This window comes from Balaenoptera borealis (genome assembly GCF_965194805.1).
Source record: "Balaenoptera borealis genome assembly, chromosome: 3".
NCBI classification, from domain to species: domain Eukaryota; kingdom Metazoa; phylum Chordata; class Mammalia; order Artiodactyla; family Balaenopteridae; genus Balaenoptera; species Balaenoptera borealis.
In genome coordinates this window covers 83,452,453-83,471,676 of record NC_138866.1, presented here as the reverse complement: position 1 = coordinate 83,471,676, position 19,224 = coordinate 83,452,453, and the positions used below count along the sequence as shown (strand labels likewise).

The following is a 19,224-nucleotide window of genomic DNA, read 5'->3' as shown; positions in this document are numbered from 1 at the left end:
GAGGAAGAAAAGGATGCTTCAGAAGGGAGATGGGATGATCAAAAGAGCAAAGTCATAGAGAAAGGGGCAAGGGAGATGGTACCTAGAGTAGCATCTTCAAACTCCTTTGTGCATGTACCCTCACAAAATATATATTTTTAAAATGCACCTTCTTCATTTTTAGTTGATGCCTTAATTATTTCATAGTTTTAAATAGTTGTAAAGGACATATTTTCTGCTTGTTGTATATTGTGTATGCTCTTTATTCATTTCTAAACTTTTTTTTTTTCTCTTGGTGTTTCATTTTGGATAATATCTATTGCTATGTCTTCAAGTCCACTAATCCTTTTTTTTTCTAAAACGTCTAAACCGTTGATTCCATCCAGGGATTTTTCTTTTTTTTATCAGACATTTTAGTTTTCATCTCTACAAGTTCAATTTGGGTATTTAAAATATATATATATATTTTTTCTTAAGTCTCTACTTAGCTATGTGAACATATGGAATACAGTTATAATAATGTTTGGATGTTCTTGGCTTTGCTCTATCAAGGACTTCCTCAAGCAGAGCATTCTCAAGTAGTCCTTTTATTTGTTTTTCAGAAAATACTACAGAGGGAGGTGCCAGAGTAGGAGTCAGAATGAAGGAAGGGTCAACTGGGAAAGCGGAGGTTGGGGAGGCGAACTTGCCGACCTAAGGTTCCTTCTTAGGCTGATCAATATGAGGAGAGGAAAATTATGAAGAAGGAAGCTCTTGAAACTGATTCCCTTAAAACTATCTGTGCCCACCTACCTTCTAGAAAGTGTTCATGTCTCTGTGGGAATACAAGCCCTAGTTGAAGGCCTCTGATGCAAAGTGTGTGAAGCCATTGATGGGGCCATTACTGCTTCTCTCTTTGTAACAGAAGGGATGGGTTGAGAAGCCAGTAGGAGCACGGTAGTTGAGTTGGGGACTTGGTGCCTTGAAGGTGAGCACATTTTGCTCTGATGCCTCCAGGTTTCTTTATGAATAGAGTTTTTTGTCTACTGAAAGTTGGGGTGCAGGGAGGTGAAGGGCATCTGATGTCTGAAGCAGGTAGAGAAAGTATGAAATGATCATTGCAAAGAATGGAAACTAGTAACTGGAATGGAAGCTAGCTAGGCAGGGCTGAGACTGCAGGTGAGGTTGGTGGTCATGGATTCAAATCTACGTCAGTCTGCCCAGCTGAGTGATATTCGTTAGCAATCCTGAAGCTCTTGTTGGATGTTTGTGAACTTGGTAAAATGTTGATCTTTTCCCTATGTTAAGGTCTAACATGAATAACCACACAGAGGCCTCATGATAACAAGTTTATCAAGGTCCTTCCAGGGCTCTTCAGTGCAAGGTGGCTTGGGATGGCCAGCCATTTACATAGGACACAGTGGCTTTCTTTTGTTTCTCATCTTCCCAGTGAATTGAGTTACAGCTTCTTCCCTTAAGCATAAACACCACTACACCTTGAGTTACTGTTGTCCCTGTGAACAAAGGTGAGGTTAGAAAGTGTAAGGAATGTCTGTTTTCCCCACCCCCAAGCAAATCTTGATGCATGGCATGGGTGCCAGAGAGCTTGTCATTGCCCACGTGTATTATCAAAGGCCGAGATAAGGCCACCACGGAAGAAAAGATCAGAAACTCCCCAATATGTCCTCTTTCCTGGTACCCCTCACCCGCCTCCCTGTCTTGTCATGCACTGGGAGAAGGAGTTAGTTGGAGGGGGCTGAGGGCATTTGCCTTATAAATCTCCTGTGAGATGTCTCTTTCAGAACCAGGCTCAAGCTGAGATATTGCCTAAATATCATGGTATGGGATGTGCCCGTAAAATCTAAGATTCTGCCGGTCAAATCAATCTTTAACATTGTCACCAAAGTGCCACAGCCATGGAAGGATGGGTTTCCCCATAGTGACAAACTATTCCAAGTTACATTTTTAAAACATACGGTACACATACTCATGCTCTGGGTGTGAGTTCAAGGATCTGTGGCACAAATAGGAGAAATGACCTCAAGTCCCAAATGAGTGTTAATGCAGTGTCTCAGTGTTAAGAAACCATTTCTTGAATTTTCCAGAGCCATCGTGAATGCTTTGACTGGTTTCCCCTTGCCTCACAGCATGCCTAAGCCTCTCCCCACATGTGTCCAGGGCCATACACTCACCGTAACCACCCATAATGATAATAATAGATCTGCTGAAACTCAAAGGAAATAGAAAGCGCTTCAAATCCCGCTTTCCAAAGTTGGGGCTAGAGAGGCGGGCGGGATTACCCACTGCTGTGGGAAGCCTGCTCTTCGTTCGGGCCACTCTGGGTGTGAGGTGCTGTTTTGGATTACCACTGGGTTCTTCCAGTCCTTTGGGCCCGCTGGTGTAAAGAACAAATCCAGTGGGTACCTTGGCTGCTCTGACTCATCTGCCTTCCTGAAGGGTTGTGTGGCCACAGCCTGCCAGAAGGGGACCCAGAAGTCCCTGCGGAGGGCCCTCAGTTGTGCCCAGATCCCTGATGCCCACCCCAGCCACCACTTCATGTTCTCTTGAACATTTCACTGGTTGTGTTCGGGCCAAGTTTCTGAAGCTCCAGTCCCAGACATCAACGTATCCCCCTGCAAGGCACGAAAGAGGGTGTGGAGGAGCTGGTCCTTTTCGTCCAGGGCCCTGCTGCCTTCCTACAACACAGGGCAGAAGAGCCGCGGTGAGTCACTGAGAGACCACTAAGATGCTGGACTCGCTTTTGAGTCAAGGCCAGACTTCTGCTCGTGCTCAGTAAGAAGGGCTCACCTCGTCCTCCCTCTGACTGATGGTCCCGGACGAGACCAGAGCTCTCTCAGCCTGGCTGTGTGATAACAGGATATAGTCCATGGTGCAGAGAAGCCAGGCCAGAGAGGCTGAATTCTACTCGGACATGAAGAGAGAGAGGTCCCAGCGGACCTCCAGGGAGATGGTCCAAGTTAATCCTAGTCACTGTCTCTCCTTCCTGGTGTCAGGAGTCAAATGGGTATCATTATCTTGCAAAGGAGCCAATATAACCGGTCATTTCTGCCCACGGTCTTCTGTGTCTTCCACAAAGCCCATATTTTCATTGGGGTTCCGGCCTCACTTCTTATGGGTTACTTGGAGTGGGAGGTAGGGCTCAACAAAATAGGAAAAAACCCCAAAACACCCCCTGATTTGCCTCCAGCTCTGCCACACACTGTCTCTTTGGCCCTAGAAAAGTCCTTCCCCTCTGTGATACTCACCCATAAAATGACCTGCATCAGTGGTTTCGCACCACATTCTTCAGAGCCACCAGGAGCTTGAGGGGATCCCCAGGGTCCCCTGAGAGGCACAGTAGAAAGGGAGGCTGACCTGGCTCTGTACTCCCCCACCCACAGCGCCCACCAGAGTGGCTGCTTTTTATCTGCTTTTATACTGTTTCCACACAAGGATTCTTTGAAGAAAGGATCCTGAGGCTCCAAAGTTTGAAAACTGCTGGAATAAATGATTGTTAAGGTCCCTTCCAGTTTGAGATACTTGGACTTCTAAAGCCCAGCTCAAGTCATTCCTCCTCCAGGAAGCCTTCCTGGTTACCATTCCTGGGTACTTGAGCTCCAGCAATAGTCATGGTGACAGGCCTATGGCCCTCAGCATGTGCTGCATGCTACCATCAGTGACCCATCGCTGCCTGCATGTGTGTGTGAGCTGTTTCCCCAGCTAGAGAGTGAGCTCCTTAGGGCAGATGTCTGATTTTCCCTCCTTGCCTCTGTCCCCGTGTAGTGCCATAGGCAGAGTTGGTGTTCAGTAAACTTGCTGAAGCTCCAGGTGTCGTGAGCTCTCATGTGGGATAAAACCTTCCAGAGAGACCCTTTGCTTTGGGGAGGGGGCAGTCAGCCTTTGGTCTGCTGAGTGCCCCTAGAGAGACCTGTCCTTAGGAAGCTGGGACCTTGGCCTGCGAAACAGTTTCAGACTTACACACTCCTAAAGAGAGCAGCCCTGAGTTCCTGCCTTAATTGAACTCTTCTCAGCCTCTACTGCCCTCAATGCCTCTCCTGGCAGGGACTCTCCACACATTGTGGCCATTGAAGAGGCCTCCTCCTCTTGACCCTGAACCTGGGAATCAGAACAGCCAGGACACCTTATGGATGGTAGGCTTCTCAGCTGGAGCTGGAGGGAAGCACGGGGGAGATGGGGAGGAACTCCAGGCTTGCTCAGAATGTAGCTCTTTCTGGAGATGGAGGCCTAAAGTGGGGAAGGAGGGGAGTTTACTGAGAGGCACCTGCGAAGCCAGGTTGTTAGAGGGTGTCAGAGGCCAAAGATCAAGACAGCCACAGGCCAATGTCCCTGGGGCGGGTAGACAGGAGGAGAGTGGCAGTTGTGGTGGAATGAGTCAGGAAGCCTGTTCTGCCATTTACTAGCTATGCGACTTTGTGTAAATCACTTAACCTTACCTAGTCTCAATGTCTTTACCTGTAAACCGGTGGCAAAAGGACCTGACCAACTGTAGGCTACCCCATACAGAACTGGTGAGATTCCCAGGACACGACGGGTGTGGAAGTGTTCTGCAAACTAAAAGATGCAGGACGTAAAGGACTCTTATGGTTGTTAACAGGGGAGAGGACCCTTCCATGTCAATGCAGCTTCCCATGAGGGACCATCAGCAATTTAGGGATGCTCTGAGGCTGACCATTCCTCCTCCTCCTGCTTCACTTCCAGCAGCCATCTCTGCCTGGCCTTGACGAACTCCTGGTCAGACTGAGGAGTGTGAGGGGCACAGGTAGTTAAGGACGGAGGGCCCAGCCCAATTCTGGCCCAGAGAGGATCCCCAAAGAGAAGGAAGTGTCCTGATAAAAAGCCCCTGAAAGGTGTGAGGTCCAGGAGGCTGCTGAGGTTTCCCAGGGCTCTTTTGGTTGGTGAGGTGCCCTGGCAGGGTCCCAAGGACTGGGTCCCTTAGTCCCACTGAACTTCTTGTCACTTGGCATGGGGGCCAGGTCAGCCTCCCCTGATACATGGAGCTACACCTGTGGCCTTCCCCCTTCCAGAGGGTGGGTCCTGGTTGGCACTGTGGGGCAGGTGCGCCCTTAGCAGGTCACAAGGAGAGCTTGGCGTTTCGCTCCAAAGACCACCCCCCGCGCCCCCCCCCCCCCCCCACTGAATCCTCTAGACGTGGGGAGGAAGCAGCAGCCCCTACCAAGGCTGGATCATCTGGCAGGGTTTAAAATCCGCAGCTGGAGAGTGAGACCCCTCCACGCTGATGTGAGGAAACACCAACAGGCTCTAGCCTGCTGCTGCCCCTGCCTTGTCACCCCCGACAGGCTCTGGGCCCCAGTCCGGCCTCTCGGGGCCCCCCTCAGCTGCTGTAGCCTGAAGTGTGGGTGCTGGGCCTGCGCACCCAAACGTCTGGCAGATCTGGCTGGCTGTTGGGCAGCATCACAGGGCTGCCATCCCCTGGCCCCCCACGGCCCTTCCAGGACGAGCTGCTCTGGTGGGAGGCGGGCAGCGATGGATCGTACACGGTCTCCCTCAGCGCCAGCCACAGCGTGTCACGCTTCCCATTCAGCTGGCCCCGCTCAGGTACTGTTTGCTCAGTTTCATCCAGGTCCTCTGGAGAGGCACCCACGGAATCTGGCACACGGGCACTGGGCTCAGAGGTGCTTAGGCAGGTCTCGTCAGAGACACTGAGCCCCTCCAGGGTGCTGGCTGAGGAGCAGAGGCAATCAGGAGGCTCTGCGACCTGGGGCTTGGGCTTGGGGGAGCAGGCTGGGGCTTCCGGTGATGCCTGCACAGGCTCAGCCTTCTGTCCTTGGGAGTCCTGCCTGGCCCAGGTTTTGGGGCTGGGGCCAGCCTGCTTATAGGGGGAGGAGGTCTGCAGGGCTGGGCACTGGCTGAAGAGTGCCTGGTGGTCCAGGAACAGCTCCCTTGGGGAGGTAGGGGCTGGTGGGAGCCGGGAGCAGCAGGGGCCGTCATGCAGCTGTAGATCCTCGGAGAGCACTGAGGGCCGGTGGGACAGCTTGCTGGTGGCTGTACTAGTGTCAAAGCTGGGACTCCGGCGTCGTGCCAGGGGCTGTAACTCGTACTGCTCTGGGCAGGACCCAGGCGCCCCTCCCACTGGCCCTGGTCGTTGGCGGCCTGCCTTCTCCCCACCAGGCTCCCCAGTTCCGGCATCCCACGGCAGGTGGGCACAAGGCCAGAGGATTTGCCCACAGTTCTTCTCTGGTCCAAAGAAACAGCAGAGGGATTGGAAGAAGAAGCTGGCGAAGCCGCAGCTGACGCACTTCACCATCATGAGGACGATGCCCAGCTTGCGATAGAGCAGCACCGAGGCAGGCAGCATGAGCACACCGGCTGCAAACAGAGCTGCAGCCCCCACTGCCGTGGCGCAGCTGGTCTGGCGCAGCGAGAAGGCCACGCGGCTCAGGCGGTCAGGGTGCGGGCACAGGTGATAGGAGATGCAGTAGTTGACGGTGAAGTCGACCGAGAGGCCCACAGAGGCAGAGAGAAAGAGGGCCTCAGCAGTGTTGAGCTGCCACTCGAGTAGAACCAGGAGCCCCACCGTGAGCAGCACGGTGCCTGCCACGGCTGCCACAGAGAACAGGCTAAGTGGAACGTTCCAGGTGCCCAGCAGCAGTGTGGCAAAGGCCAGCGCCAGGGCCAGGCCCAGCACCACAGCAGGCTCGGTGCTCAGGCTGTGCTGCAGGCTGTACAGCTCCAGGCGGCTGGTGAACCAACCCCGGCGCAGGCCGGGAGGTGCCCTGCCCAGCTCTGCTGCCAGCCAGTAGCTGACCTCAGTGTAGAAGTGGTGGGCCTGGCTGTAGTCTGGACTATACTGGAAGTTGGTCTGGAACTGCAGGACCAGGGCGGCCAGGCCGCCCTGGGTATTGAAGCGGGCTCCCAGGTCCCGGGTGCTCTCGGGGCCTTGCTCCAGAGCCATCATCTTGAGGCAGTGCAGGAAAAGCTGGGGGGCCCAGGGGAAGCCCGAGTGGCCACAGCAGAGGCCAGGCCCCAGGCGGGCGCAACCGGGGCTCTCCATCCAGCGCCGGAGGGCCTCCACGAAGCACAGTGTGGGCCAGCCCTCTGGCTGGGCCCCAAAGAAGCTCTGATTCCGAGCTCCCTGGCAGAGTGCCAGCAGCCAGCGCTGGGCCTCAGGACTGCTGGCCGAGAAGGCAGGGTCACTCACCAGAGAGCTGTTGCTGCGAGGGTCCAGGGGGTCGCCAGTGTCCACCGGCAGGATGCCCCACACCAAAACCACAGGCATGTGGCCGCCCTCGCCCTGAGGCAGCCGCTCGAACAGAAACTGCTGACGGTACTCGGCGTCGAAGCGTTCGAAGGGGTGGCTGGGCCGGAAGACCTGGCCGCGGGGCGGCGGCAGCGTGGGCAGCCGCAGGCGGGGGCTGACGCCGGCGATGTAGGCGCCCCCCGCCGCCAGCGCGGCGAACCAGCAGATCCAGATGTAGCGGAACTTGATGACGCCGCAGGGCAGGAGGCGCTGGAAGAGCAGGCGCGAGGTGCTGGCGGCCGCCCTCCGAAGCCCGCGGAGCCGCCGGTGCAGCGCCAGCGCCAGTCGCCGGGGCGCGCTGCCGCCCCACGGGCCGCGCGCCCGGGCCGCACAGCCGCGCGCTAGGTAGCGCTCGTGGAGCACCGCGGAGGAGGGCAGCCAGGCCAGCGTGAGCGCCAGGTGCGCCAGCACAGCCGTGCCCATGTAGAGCGCGAAGCAGCGGACGGCGGGGAGGCGGCTCAGGTAGCTGGCGTAGAAAGCCGCGCCCGTGGTGAGGCCCGAGACGAGCAGCAGGTAGCCGAAGTGGTGCATGGTGCGGCCCACGCGCTGCGCCAGCCCCCCGGAGGGCAGCTGGCTCTTGCTGAGGCGCCAGAGGTCAAAGAAGATGAGGGTGTGGTTGGCGCAGACGCTGCTCAGCAGGACAAGGGCCGCCAGATTGACGAAGGGGAAGTAGGCCATCCGGAAGGCCACTCGGTAAAGAAAAAAGGCGAGCAGCAGGGAGCCCAGCACCCCGAGTAGCACCATGAGTGTGAGGAAGAGGGAGCGCAGGTAGAGGGCGATGCTGAGGAAGATGGCGGCCAGGGCCAGCAAGGGGTACACCGTATCCTGGGCCAGGTAGTGCCTCAGCAGCTCCTGCTTGAGGCCCAGGTCCATGCCAGTGATGGACGTGTAGTTGTCGGAGAGCCCCCAGGGCACGGCTAGGCGGTCCAGGTAGATGCCCATCATGGAGGCACCCTTCGGGGTGGGCAGGAAGAGCAGGCTGTACTTGAGGGAGGGCACCTGGTAGTCAGCCGTCTGGGGACTCAGAAAGTCCCTGTCCAGCAGGAAGTGCAGGAGTTGGTAGACAGCACTGCTCCGGGAGCACTTGGTGGGAACCTGGGCACAGCGCGGGGGCTTGTCCTTCCCGGGTCCCAGACAAGAGGGCACCAGGGCACCACGGTGATAGTAGAGGGCACAGGCCCGCAGCAGGGCCAGCGTGCGGGCTGCGTCGGCTTGAGTAGTGTCCAGGCAGGAGGAGCGATTGGAGAGCACGGCCACATAGTTGCCCAGGGACCAACTGGGGCAGCACTCGTTGGCTGCTGTACGCTGGCACAGAGCCCCAAAGCTGGTATGGGAGCGGACCTATAGGACACACACAGCAGGAGAGAGCTCAGGGACAGTGCAGGGTCCCAGGTTTCCCCAGCGCTGTCCGAGGCCCTCTCACCTCCTTTCAGGCTGCAGGACAGAGGCAGAGAGGTATCTTGACTGCCCAGCAAAACCTGACTGGTCAGGCCCAGGTTCCAGCAGCTACATCTTGACTCCATCAAAGAGAAGCCTCAGGAATGCTGCCCCAGGCCTCAGCCTGAGAGGTCTTGCCCTAAAGGCCCCAGCAGGTCACACACCCCAACTCTGCACTGCCTGAGACAGGAGTAGGAGTGGAAGTGGCAGCTGCAGATGGAACGGGGCCAAGTGTCCAGGGAACTGGACAGGTAGGAAAAGTGGAGGCCAAAACATTCCAGGATCAGGGTCACTGCCAAACCCTAGCCCCCATCTCTGTCCACTGGTCTGCTTAAACCTTGTGAGGGACAGGGCTGTTTCTTTTTCAGACCTCATGCCTGTTTTTCTCTCCCACCCTGATGCTGACATTACAATAGCTGGTGTAGTTACAGAGAATGCCAGCCTGGGAATCAGAGGCCCTGTACTGCCGTCAGCTGGATGTATGGCGTTGGGCCTGAGATCATGGTGACAACAGTAACATTTATTGAGAGATCACTATTGTCAGTCATTATGCTATATGTTTTTACAAATTCTACCTTGTTTCATTGTCACAACACCCCTATGAGGAAACTACCATTATTCCCATTTTATATATACAAAGACCGAGGCACTGAGAGGTTGAGAAATGTGTCTGAGGTCACACAGCCAAGGAGTATTAGAGCTGGCCTTGAATTCAGGCATCTGACTCCAGAGCACACGTTCTTTAAGCCTAGTGGTGTTCACACTGTTTTTAGTAGCGAAACTTTCTTCAGATGTTATAGCACATGGTTCTCCAGTTAGCATGACTGGATCTGCAGTGCTTGGGTTGATGGGGGCTGGGGGCCTTGGGCTGGGGCCTCCTCAACAGCTCTTGAGGCTCCTTTTCAGGACCTTTCGAAAATCCCCAGGCTCTTGCAGGGTCTGTCTTCCAGCACCTGTGTCTTGGCTCTTCTGGAAACAGCTGACTCTTCTCTCCCCGCCAACCCAGAACCTCTCAGCAGGGTTGCAGTAATTTTCTAAGCAGGGAATGCTCTCTCCTAGTCCAGGCCGGGAGTCCTGGCTCAGCTGTATTTCCTTATGCTCAGGTCCCTGGTGTCCCTGGTTCCCCTCCAGCCCCTGGCACCTCCCTAGCCAGCTCACCTGATCCTGTTCCATGCGACACATGGAATGGATGGCGTGCAGGTTCCACAGGCTGCCCGCTGAGGTGGACATGAACACCAGCTGTGCATAGCTCTTCTCTGCAACACACCACCCAGAGCTCACCCCTTTGGCCCCAGGTCCTGGGCCTACCAAAGGGAAGACGCTTACCCAGGGCCACATGAGGTTTAGACTCTCAGGAGCCTGAAACCTGTGCCTGGCTGCCTGATCCTGGGCCTGCATCCCTCCCCTGTGGCACACCCCCATCCAGCTTGCCCCTACCTGGCTGGAGCACCTGACACCTGCCTCATCCTCCCAGCTGTAACTCAACTTCCTTGGCTTGAATGTGACTGGCCAGGCTCCTTCCCCTTCTGTCTGCCCAAATTTGTTCTCCTGGGCCCTCCTGTTCTAGTAGGTGGGGAGGGGGGTAACCACCATTAAAGCCAGGAACTGGCCAGGCTGCAGCTTACCAGGGGGGCCACAGAAGAAGCTCTCCTGCCCTCTGGCCTCCAGGGGCTCCACCATCCTCCAAGGCCGGACCATGCCCTCCTGGGCACTGCTCCAGGGTGTGGGGCTCAGAGTGGTATGGGGGTTTGAGCTGAGGTAGAGAGAAAATCTGTGCCAGGCCCTCTGACCTGCCTTCGGCTGCTCTCTGGAGACCTCGTTCTTTCCCCGGTTCCCCCTAACGGTGGAAAGATGGGAACCCATTACCTGTTCAGCTCAAGGTCTGGAGAAAGGGAAAGCAGCTTCTTGGGGCCTGTGACGGACTGCAGTGCTCTCCAGACCACTAGCTTGCGCCCAATATCCGTGTCCCGAGGCTCAAAACCCTGCAGGGAGGAGGGCAGAGAAGATCAGGCCGGCAGGAGGGGGAGTTCTCCTTCTCCCTTCTCGGCTCTGCCCCTTTGGGTCCCTGGAGCAGGGAAGGCTGGCCGGCCTGCCTGCCTGGATTGTTGGACACGAGGATCACCTCTATACCATCTCCCAGCTCTCCCTGTAGAGCCCACTGCTGCCACCCCACTCCCAGCTGGGCCACTCCAATTTTCTGCCCCAGACTGAGCTGAGGTGGCCAGGCCTGGGGGCCCATCCCTCCCCTTGGTCCCTCACCAGTAAGGGCTTGGAGAAATCGGGTAGCTGGCCCCCCAGCAGTCCAGCCAGGGTGCAGAGGAGGATGACAGCCAGACACAGTAGCAGCACGGCCACTGGCCACTCAGCAATCAGCTGGGAATAGCTGGGAAAGAGGAAGAGATCCCACATGAATTAGCGTTGGGTGTGATGGCAGGGAGTGCGTGGGCTTAGAAGCCACCAACAAGGGATGGTGGGGCTAAACTGGGCACTGGCCTGGTCACCCCTAGGGCTCCAGAGAAGGCCCAGGCCTACCTCTTTGGCATCTGGAAGGCCCGTACCTGCCTGTGGAAGAGAAGAAAAGACACTTGCTTGCTAGAGTCCTCTTGTAGGGTGGGAGGTTGGGGTGGGGGTGGAGGATAGAGGAAGATGGCATCAACCCTTTTAGGCTTTCCCACTCCCAAGCTCCAACGCTTCCTTCCTCTTCCATCCAGGCTGCCTCCTCCATCAGACGCAGGGGACATCCTGGGCTGCCTCCTAGTGAAGGAGTCCAGAGCCCGGGGGCGGTCGACCCCACTTTTAAGCCCTGCCCCACCTTCCAGGGCAGCTGGCAGGCTGCTGGACCCCTCCTTACCTGACGCTGACCACGTGGTGCTGCACAGATGCTGGCTTCCAGGCCCCATCATGCTGTGAGGGGGCTGGGGAAGGGCTGAGGCTGGAGCCATGGGAGCACAGCGCTGCCCGGTCCCCAAGCCCTGGAAGGGAGCTGCCCCCCCGGTATTCCTGTGGTGCCCGGGGATAGGTAAAGTGGGCAGGGGCCAAGGGGCTGGATGGGCCCACAGGATGGAGGGTGGAAGTTGCTGGTGGGGGTCCCGAAGAACTGGAAGGGTCCTCAAGGGGGCAGCTGTGGAGGGCGCAGCTTCTCTCTGGGCTTGCCTCAGGGGCCACAGCCTTGCTCTGGGACCTGGGGAGAGAGGAGGCAGGGAAAAAGGGGGTGGGAGACAGCGGTGGTCCACACCGTGTAGCAGCCTTGCTCAGTGAGCTGAGATGGACGGGGCTCAGGCTGTTCTAGTCCTAAGCCTGGGGAGAGGCAAGGAGGGTGGAGGCTCTGGGTCTACACCCCCAGCCTACTTCTTGGGGTCCACTGTCTCATTCACTCATCTGCCCATGCACCTCAAAACACATATGATCTTATCTACTCCTTTAAAAACCATACAGGGGAAGTACTTTCCTTCTTTTATAGATTTGAAAACTGAGGTTCAGTGAGCCCGGAAGAGCTGGGCCTTGAACCCAGTTCTGACTTGCAGCCCTGTGCTCTTTCTGCTGTAGTTGTCTCTTCATCCTCTTGTCAGACGTTTATTGAGCACCTGCTGCACTTTTGTTCCCACCTTAGAGCCTTTGAGCTTTCTTTGCCCTCTGCTCGGGATGTTCCTCCCCAGATAATTGCACGGCTCACACCATTACCTTCTTAGAGAAGCCCTCCCTGACTACCCTCTCTAAATAATCATCCACCAACTCCTATCCCCCTACCTACTCTATATTTCTTCCTAGCATTTTCCACAACTGGACATTGTATTATATATTGCCATGTTTACTGCCTGTCTCTCCTATGGAATGTGAGCTCCGGGAGAGCAGGGCCTGGTGCATTTGTTCATCTGTGTGTCCCCAGTGCCTTGAGCAGCACCTTGCACACCGAAGGTGCCCCAGGGATGTTTGCTGAGTGAAGGCTGAGTGCTGGATGGGCTGCTAATAGTGGTGCCAGGATGAATAAAGCCCAGTCCTTGTCCTCCAGGCACTCATGGTAGGTGGGCGATATGCAGGGGCCACCGTGTTGAGTGCTGTGAGAGGGGAAGTCACACAGGGCTGAAGGCGCCCAGAGGAGGGCCCAACTTTGACGGGGGGGGGGGGGGATGGGTCAGGGAAAGCTTTGCAGAGGCAACCACTGCCTTTTCACCAACCCTGGGCCTTGGGGCAGGAGGTTTGCTCTGCAACGGTGTGCACAGTTGGGAGAGGGAGTTGGGACCCCCAAGGAACTTGCCAGGGAGGAGTCAGCAATAGATTCCTCTTTCCAAATTACGCACGAGGGCAGCGCTCTGTGCATGGACCCAGCCCCACTCCTTGGGTGCAGGCAGAGGTGGAGTCCCACCCCAGGGGCAGGATTGCCAGGCCTGGGACAGGAGAAGATGGCCACAGAACAGAGTGCCTGAGGGCCATGGCGGGTTCCCAAGGGGTTCTGGGCCCTCCAGCGAGTCTCCTTTCTTCCAGCCGCCTGCTACAACTTGCATAGCTCCCATGGGAGAGCCAGGTCTATGCCGAGCAAACCCTGGCTTCCAGTCTTGCCGGCTGCACTGCTGAAGGGGCCATGGGCCAGAGTCCTGGCTGTGGTGGCAAGTGGACGTTGCCCACAGAGGCTGGGTTCTGCCCAGAGACCAAGTAGAGGAACTGGAAAGAATAGGCAAGCTCCTCCTCTTTCTCCCAGAAGGCTGGATGGCAGACAGTCGGGGGGTGGGGTATAATTCTCAGGCTTGGACTAAAATAGGGGAGCAGTGGAGGTGGGATCCTGGCTCCATCAGCCTTTAACTCTGGGGTCTTGGGAAAGACACACAATTCTTGGAGCATTGGCATCCTTGTCTGCTGAGTGAGGGTACGATGATAACGCCTCCCTCTCAGGTTTAGTATGGGCATTAACTGAGGTAACACATGTGAGGTGCCTGGCGTGGAGCCTGGCATGTGGAAGACATTTACTTTCCTGCCTCTTCCCGCACTCAGTGCTGCAGGGAGTGTGTAGTTTAAGAAGTGTATTTATATTTACAATTTGACCTCTTTAGGCACCTCAGATAATATATCTCCATTTGAGAACTTCTCACACCTTGAGAATCTCACTACATATATAATTATAAGTACTTTTCTTTTTGTTATCCAGAAGCAGCATCAGAATTTGTTTCATGATTTAAACCACTGATTTTTTTTTTTCTTACTAACTCAACACTTAGAAAAATAGGAATTTGACTAAACTTGTTCTCAAGCAAGACCTCAGATGACCCCATAAAGTCAATGACACAGCAACCAGTGTCCTTGCAGATAAAATAGCTTATGGGCCCATCACCATGGGCCAAAGGGAAGCTGGAAAAATGACCCGGGTTCATGTGTATAAGTGTGGACATATACTTCTTTAAGATTTTTATTCTGCAGGTCTTTTTTGAGCACCTGCCACATGCTGGGCACTGTGCTTGGTCTGGGTTGGATCCTAAAGGCATGAAGGTGACCCATTAGTCTTGGTCTCCCTCTTTAGAGCAGGGCCTGCTTTCCGCAGTCAGGAGGGTGGGGCAGCCAGGGTGCCTATTTCAGCTGCGCATGGTCTTAGAGCACTCACTGAGCTTTGGGCTTATCCTAGGAGCCAGGCCCCCACTTGGAGTGTCAGTTTCTTTTTCATTAAGGGAAGCCAGCACTCCAGGGCGTGTTGGCAGAGAACAGGAACTCCAGTTGTCCTTAACCAGTCTACCAAATCTCATAAGCCACCCCCTTCCTTAGCAGGCTCCTGTTCAAGGGGGATTCCAGCATCCACCATTGGTTTGCTTCTACTGGGGTCTCCCTGGCCCCAGCCCCTTCCTCTCAATCCCTTCTATTCCTTTCCAGGGACCTAGGATCAGCTGCTCCCAAATCTCACCCTTCATGACTGTGCCCATCATCGTGAATGTGGCAGAATTTGAAACTTTCCACATTCCGACTGCTGTAGAACCGGGAGTTTGTCTTGACCCTCCCAAGGAGAAGAGCCAAACTGTTCTCAGAATAAAAGCTTTCTCCTGCCAGCCCCTGCTGCCCTCTAGAGACCTAGTGATAGTATGAGTTAAGCACCCCACGCCTTGCCTCCCCAGGGGGCTTTCATTCTCACCCTCTCAGTTCCATGGCTCTGACTGGGATGAGCAATTTCCTGGGCCACCTGCCTGGGCCCACTGGTCTGTAAGCTAAGTGACTGGGGCAGGCAGGTAGGTTAATGAAAAGTGATGACACAGGCCTCACTCATGGCCAAAGTCACAGCAGTCAGGGCCTGGCTAATAGTGCCCCAGACACCTCTCTTGGGAGCCCCGTGAGCGGAAAATGTACATGTGTATTAACCATGCCCCCAAGTCCACAGACACGTAGCCATATGGACATCCATGTGATCCTGCGGAGTGGCCAGGACAGATGAGGGAGCAATTCACGCCACTAGGAAAATTAAAAGGTAATTTTAAAAACACAAAGAATGAACTATTTCAAATTGCCCTGTTGTCAATGCATTAGTAAATGTGTGTGTGTGTGTGTGTGTGCGCGTGCTATCTTATTCACTCCCCAGAGTGCTACTTAGTTCAGCAGGAATGTATCTTTGTTTCTTGGATTGAAATGAATCCCTTTGCCTGATTTGTCCAGGGTCTCTGGGGAAGTGCAGAGAGGGGCCAGAGGTCTCAGGGAGTTGCTAGAAGAGAGCAAGTGATTCCTGTGCCCAAGTATGACCCCCACGTGCAGGGGAAGTGAGCAGACCAGACAGGGCTGATCCTTGGCAAAATATCCAAGGCAGCAAATGACTCTCCAGCCCCTTCTAGGGATGCTCCTGGCCCCTGCCCTGTCCTGTCACTGTCTCTGCCTTGTCCATACTTGGCTTTTTGGTCAAGCCATAGTCCCAGGCAGCCCCCTGGTCCCGGGAACACATTAATCCTGTGTACCATCCCGTTGAAGAAAGTTCTGTGGCTTTCAGAGTGAAAGGTGGCTAAATCTACCCAGGCTGATGTGTCAACATAGAGGGAAGAAAACATTTCCCTCCACTTGTGGGGTCTCCTCTTCACTCAGGTACAGAATGCACATTTTAACTGGGGCAGTCTGGAGACAATGTGTCCACCTCTGCTTTTGCCCCCAAAGAACGCTTCCTATTTCAGTCCAGGCAGGAGAGAGAGGCGGTGTCATCTCAGGTGAGGGATTCTGGGGGCGGCAGACCAGGCAGGGCACAGAAATTGCGCCATATTGCTACCTGGCTGGGCTGTTCCCTCACACATATGGTGGAGGAAGGGAGAGGAGAGGCACCAAGATCTGGGCCCTCAGCGGGAAGATGTTCCTTCTGTCCCGCCAGCCTGGTGCTCCTTCAGGGACGGTACTGACCGCAGCCTGAGCCTCAGAGCCTGCCCACGCAGCGCCTCCAAAGAGTGCAGGTGGCTGCCACACGTGGGGACTCGAGCCTACACGTGCGCAGCTGGCCATGTGGGGCAGACTGGAGACAGGCGGTGATGGACAAAGACAGACCCTAGCTTGGAGGCCGAGTGTCTGCCCTCCCCCCAGGACACACCTTGGAGAGTCTCCCGTCTACAGTACACGCGCACCCTCGACCACATTGACTCGCTGGAACCCGGACTGAGGTTGCTGCAGGCTTGGGGCTTACAGAGAAGACGCGGGGGCAGGGCCTAGAGGGAGGGGCTCTGGAGGCCGGAGGGGCAGGGGATACTGGGGCCTTAGAGGAAAGGTAGGAACAGTGGGTGGGGCAGGTCCTGGGGGCGGTGAGGGCTAAGGGGGCTGACAGTAGGGGGTATCGGGAGAGAGAAAATTGACCCGGCAGAATGAGGGCGTGGCCAGGGGGCAGGGAGTCTGGAGGCCCCAGAAGGGGCTCTGGAAGGGGCTGGGGACTGAATGGGACGACATATGGCGGCTACTGGGGATACCTGGGGCGGGGATTCTGGGAAGGTCTGCGAGCTGGGTTTGCGGAGCTGTCCGCCCCTACCTGTCCGGGGAGCTGCCGTCTGGAGCCAAAGGCTCCCCCTCGGGGCGCTGCTGCCCTTCCGGACCCGGGCCGGGAGCCGGATCGTTGCTGCCGCTGCCGCTACCGCCGTCCATGCCCGTGGGCGGCGCCGCTGTCCGGGCGCTGGTGCTGAAGCGGCAGCGGCGGCGGCGGCGGCGGCGGCGGGCTCCTGCGCACGCGTCGACGCCAAGCGGGTCGATAGCTAGGCGGGGCCGACGAGGAGCCCAGCCAATGGACGAGGCACCGGGGGGCGGGGACAGAGGCTTCCCGCCGCGCCGCTGCCGGAAGGCTCGCTGTCTTTAAGACCCCCGGGCGGGAGTTGTGGGCCCTTCTACTCAGGCCAGGTCTGAGATCTGATGTTAGGAGTCTGTGCAGTAGTTCGCACACTGGCCTTTCCTGGGGGGCATCCGTCTTCCCGTGAGGGACCAGGAAACGCGACCCCAGGCACCGTGTAAAGAGCCTCATAACTTGTAACGCAGACTCTTCCAGCCCCAAAGAGGGAGCAGCTCCAAGCCGGCACTTCACTGCTCCGGACGCTGAGGGGTTGAGAGGTTGGGCTACTTTTAGACTCACATTTCTCTCGGCTCCGCTCAGCGTCCCCTCTTTCCTTCCCAGTAAGGCTAAGCACCTGCTCAAGTTGGGTCTTCACGTTGGTCTGGACCTGGGTCTGCGCCCCTCAGTTGTGGAGCCTGGATTCTGTTATTCAAGTGCAGAGTATGGCCGGTGAGAGAGACAAGAGAGACACTCAGAGAAGCCCGAACTCTCTTACAACCACCCCACTTCAGCCTGGAAGGTACCCAATAGTCACTCATTCCAGGGCGCTTGCTGCTTCACCTGTCAGGGAATGGCTGTGAGACAGGGGCGGTGTGATGGGCGGTGGAGAGGCCTGGCTAGAGGGCTGTTACCACAGCTCTAGAACAGATATGGGCCCTGTGAGAAGCCTGGGAGTTGGGGAGCGGAGAGGATCCCAGAAGTGGAATTTGGATGGGCAGAAAGGGTTTTACAGTAAGCAGGCTCTCTGTGTGTGTGGTAGGTGCCTTGGCTGAAGCATGGGGCTGGGGAGAGAGTCAGAACCCAGGAGTGTTTGGACTATGGGTATCCCTAAACTGTGTGCAAACCGTGTGCGAGGCATAGACCAGTAGGCATGAGGGTGGGAGAGTCTAGAGTTGTAGAAGTGGTGGCCCTGCCCTGAGTAGCTTAGTTTGGTTAGAGAGATAAAAAGCCAGCCGATTAATTGATGCCAACTGGGTAGGGTGTGGTTGGGCCCATGTGATGGTCGATAGGAGCTGCAGAGGAGGGAGCAGTGTGCAAAGACAGAGAGGACCTCACTCATCCTAATGGGCTTTAGGGAAGCCTTCCTGTTGATGGTGGAGCTTCAGATGGCTTGGAAGGAAGGCATTCCTGACCTGGGGGTGAGGTGGAGGTGGGGAAACTGTGCAAAGTTTAAGAGGCTGGAAATTTCTATGTGTTTTCAGGGGATAGTAAGAAATAACATCTGGAGAGTTAGGGATCCATTGAAGGCTTCTGATCTGTAGGGTGAGGCATGTAAGATGGAACCTTGGAAGGCCCACCAGGTCTGGGTATATATGATGGGATAGATGTGATGAGACCATACTTGAGACCCTATGATGGGGGGGTGGGGCAGAAGTGAAAACAAAAGAAGGGGTGACCTTATTCAACCATATGCTATGGACACTACTGAGAATGCCTGACTGGGTGCCGATTTTCCCAACTAGGGAACTCAGAGACCACTGGGCCCCCTGAGTGCCAGTTTGGATGTGAAGGAAGATAGGCTCTTTTAAGAGTAGAACATGGCCTCCAGGAGGCTGTTTATTACATACAGAAGATTCTGGTTCAGGCCCCATGCCAGGTCATGCTCTCCATTCTTATGTCCTGTTTCTTCTGCTTCCTCAGTGATGTGGACCAGGGGGTTGCCCACAGGGCCATGGGGGGTGGCCCCCCATAGGACAGTGCCCTGGTTCAGGGTGGGAACCCGGAGGATGGTTGCCATGCCAGGGGGGTGCCCACCACCATGGCAGTGCCCAGAGCCAGGGCCGTGACCATGCCCGCCACCATGGCAGGGCCCCTGTGATGAACAGATGAGCCAGATGAACAATATTAGAGTCAGAGGTCAGTGCCAATCTTACCTGCAGTCAACTCTCCGTCTCCCTTCCCCTTCCCCCTCTCCAGCCCCTACTCTAGGGGACTCAGGATTCCTGGGCACTAGCAGGGGCTCGTTGTGGAGGTCAGGAGACAGGGATAGCAAGTGACTGCTCCTAGCCCTGGGCCTTTTGCCTTGATGAAGCCAGAGCACAGAGCAGACACAAGGGGAGGAACCTAGATTCATTGGGTTCCATTCCTTGAGCTATGACTCCCACTCTCTGGACCTCAGTTTATTTTATCTGCAACTAAGAAGCAGAATTATCTCATCTTCTCTCTTCCCTCACCCAGGAACCCATGCAGAGTGATTAGAGGTTTTGCCATGCTGACTACTTAGAAGTGAACGTGGGGCTGGGGGAGGCTACAGAGGGGCACAGTGAGGGCCAGGGGCAAGGAGGAGACAGGAGGCAGG

General features: G+C 55.9%; 1 protein-coding gene across 4 annotated transcripts; it reads right to left on the bottom strand.

Moving 5' to 3' along the window:
- Nucleotides 1-1,294: 1,294 nt before the first annotated feature.
- On the bottom strand, nucleotides 1,295-16,830 carry DISP2 (dispatched RND transporter family member 2). Of its 4 annotated transcripts, XR_014243233.1 has the most exons (9): nucleotides 16,635-16,830; nucleotides 11,526-11,855; nucleotides 11,207-11,236; nucleotides 10,934-11,057; nucleotides 10,541-10,656; nucleotides 10,300-10,427; nucleotides 9,833-9,930; nucleotides 2,767-8,578; nucleotides 1,295-2,654 (listed from the first exon to the last, which is right to left on the bottom strand). XR_014243233.1 is itself a non-coding variant. In XM_082387221.1 (8 exons), the coding sequence occupies exons 1-8, from the start codon at nucleotides 16,745-16,747 to the stop codon at nucleotides 5,312-5,314; spliced, it is 4,206 nt and encodes a 1,401-aa protein (XP_082243347.1). In that variant the 5' UTR covers nucleotides 16,748-16,821; the 3' UTR covers nucleotides 1,295-5,311. The 4 variants fall into 4 exon arrangements, 3 of the variants coding, with proteins under 3 accessions (XP_082243347.1, XP_082243345.1, XP_082243346.1); XM_082387221.1 differs by having other exon boundaries at nucleotides 1,295-8,578; nucleotides 16,635-16,821; XM_082387219.1 differs by having other exon boundaries at nucleotides 1,295-8,578; nucleotides 9,833-9,978; nucleotides 11,207-11,428; nucleotides 16,635-16,808.
- Nucleotides 16,831-19,224: the final 2,394 nt, after the last annotated feature.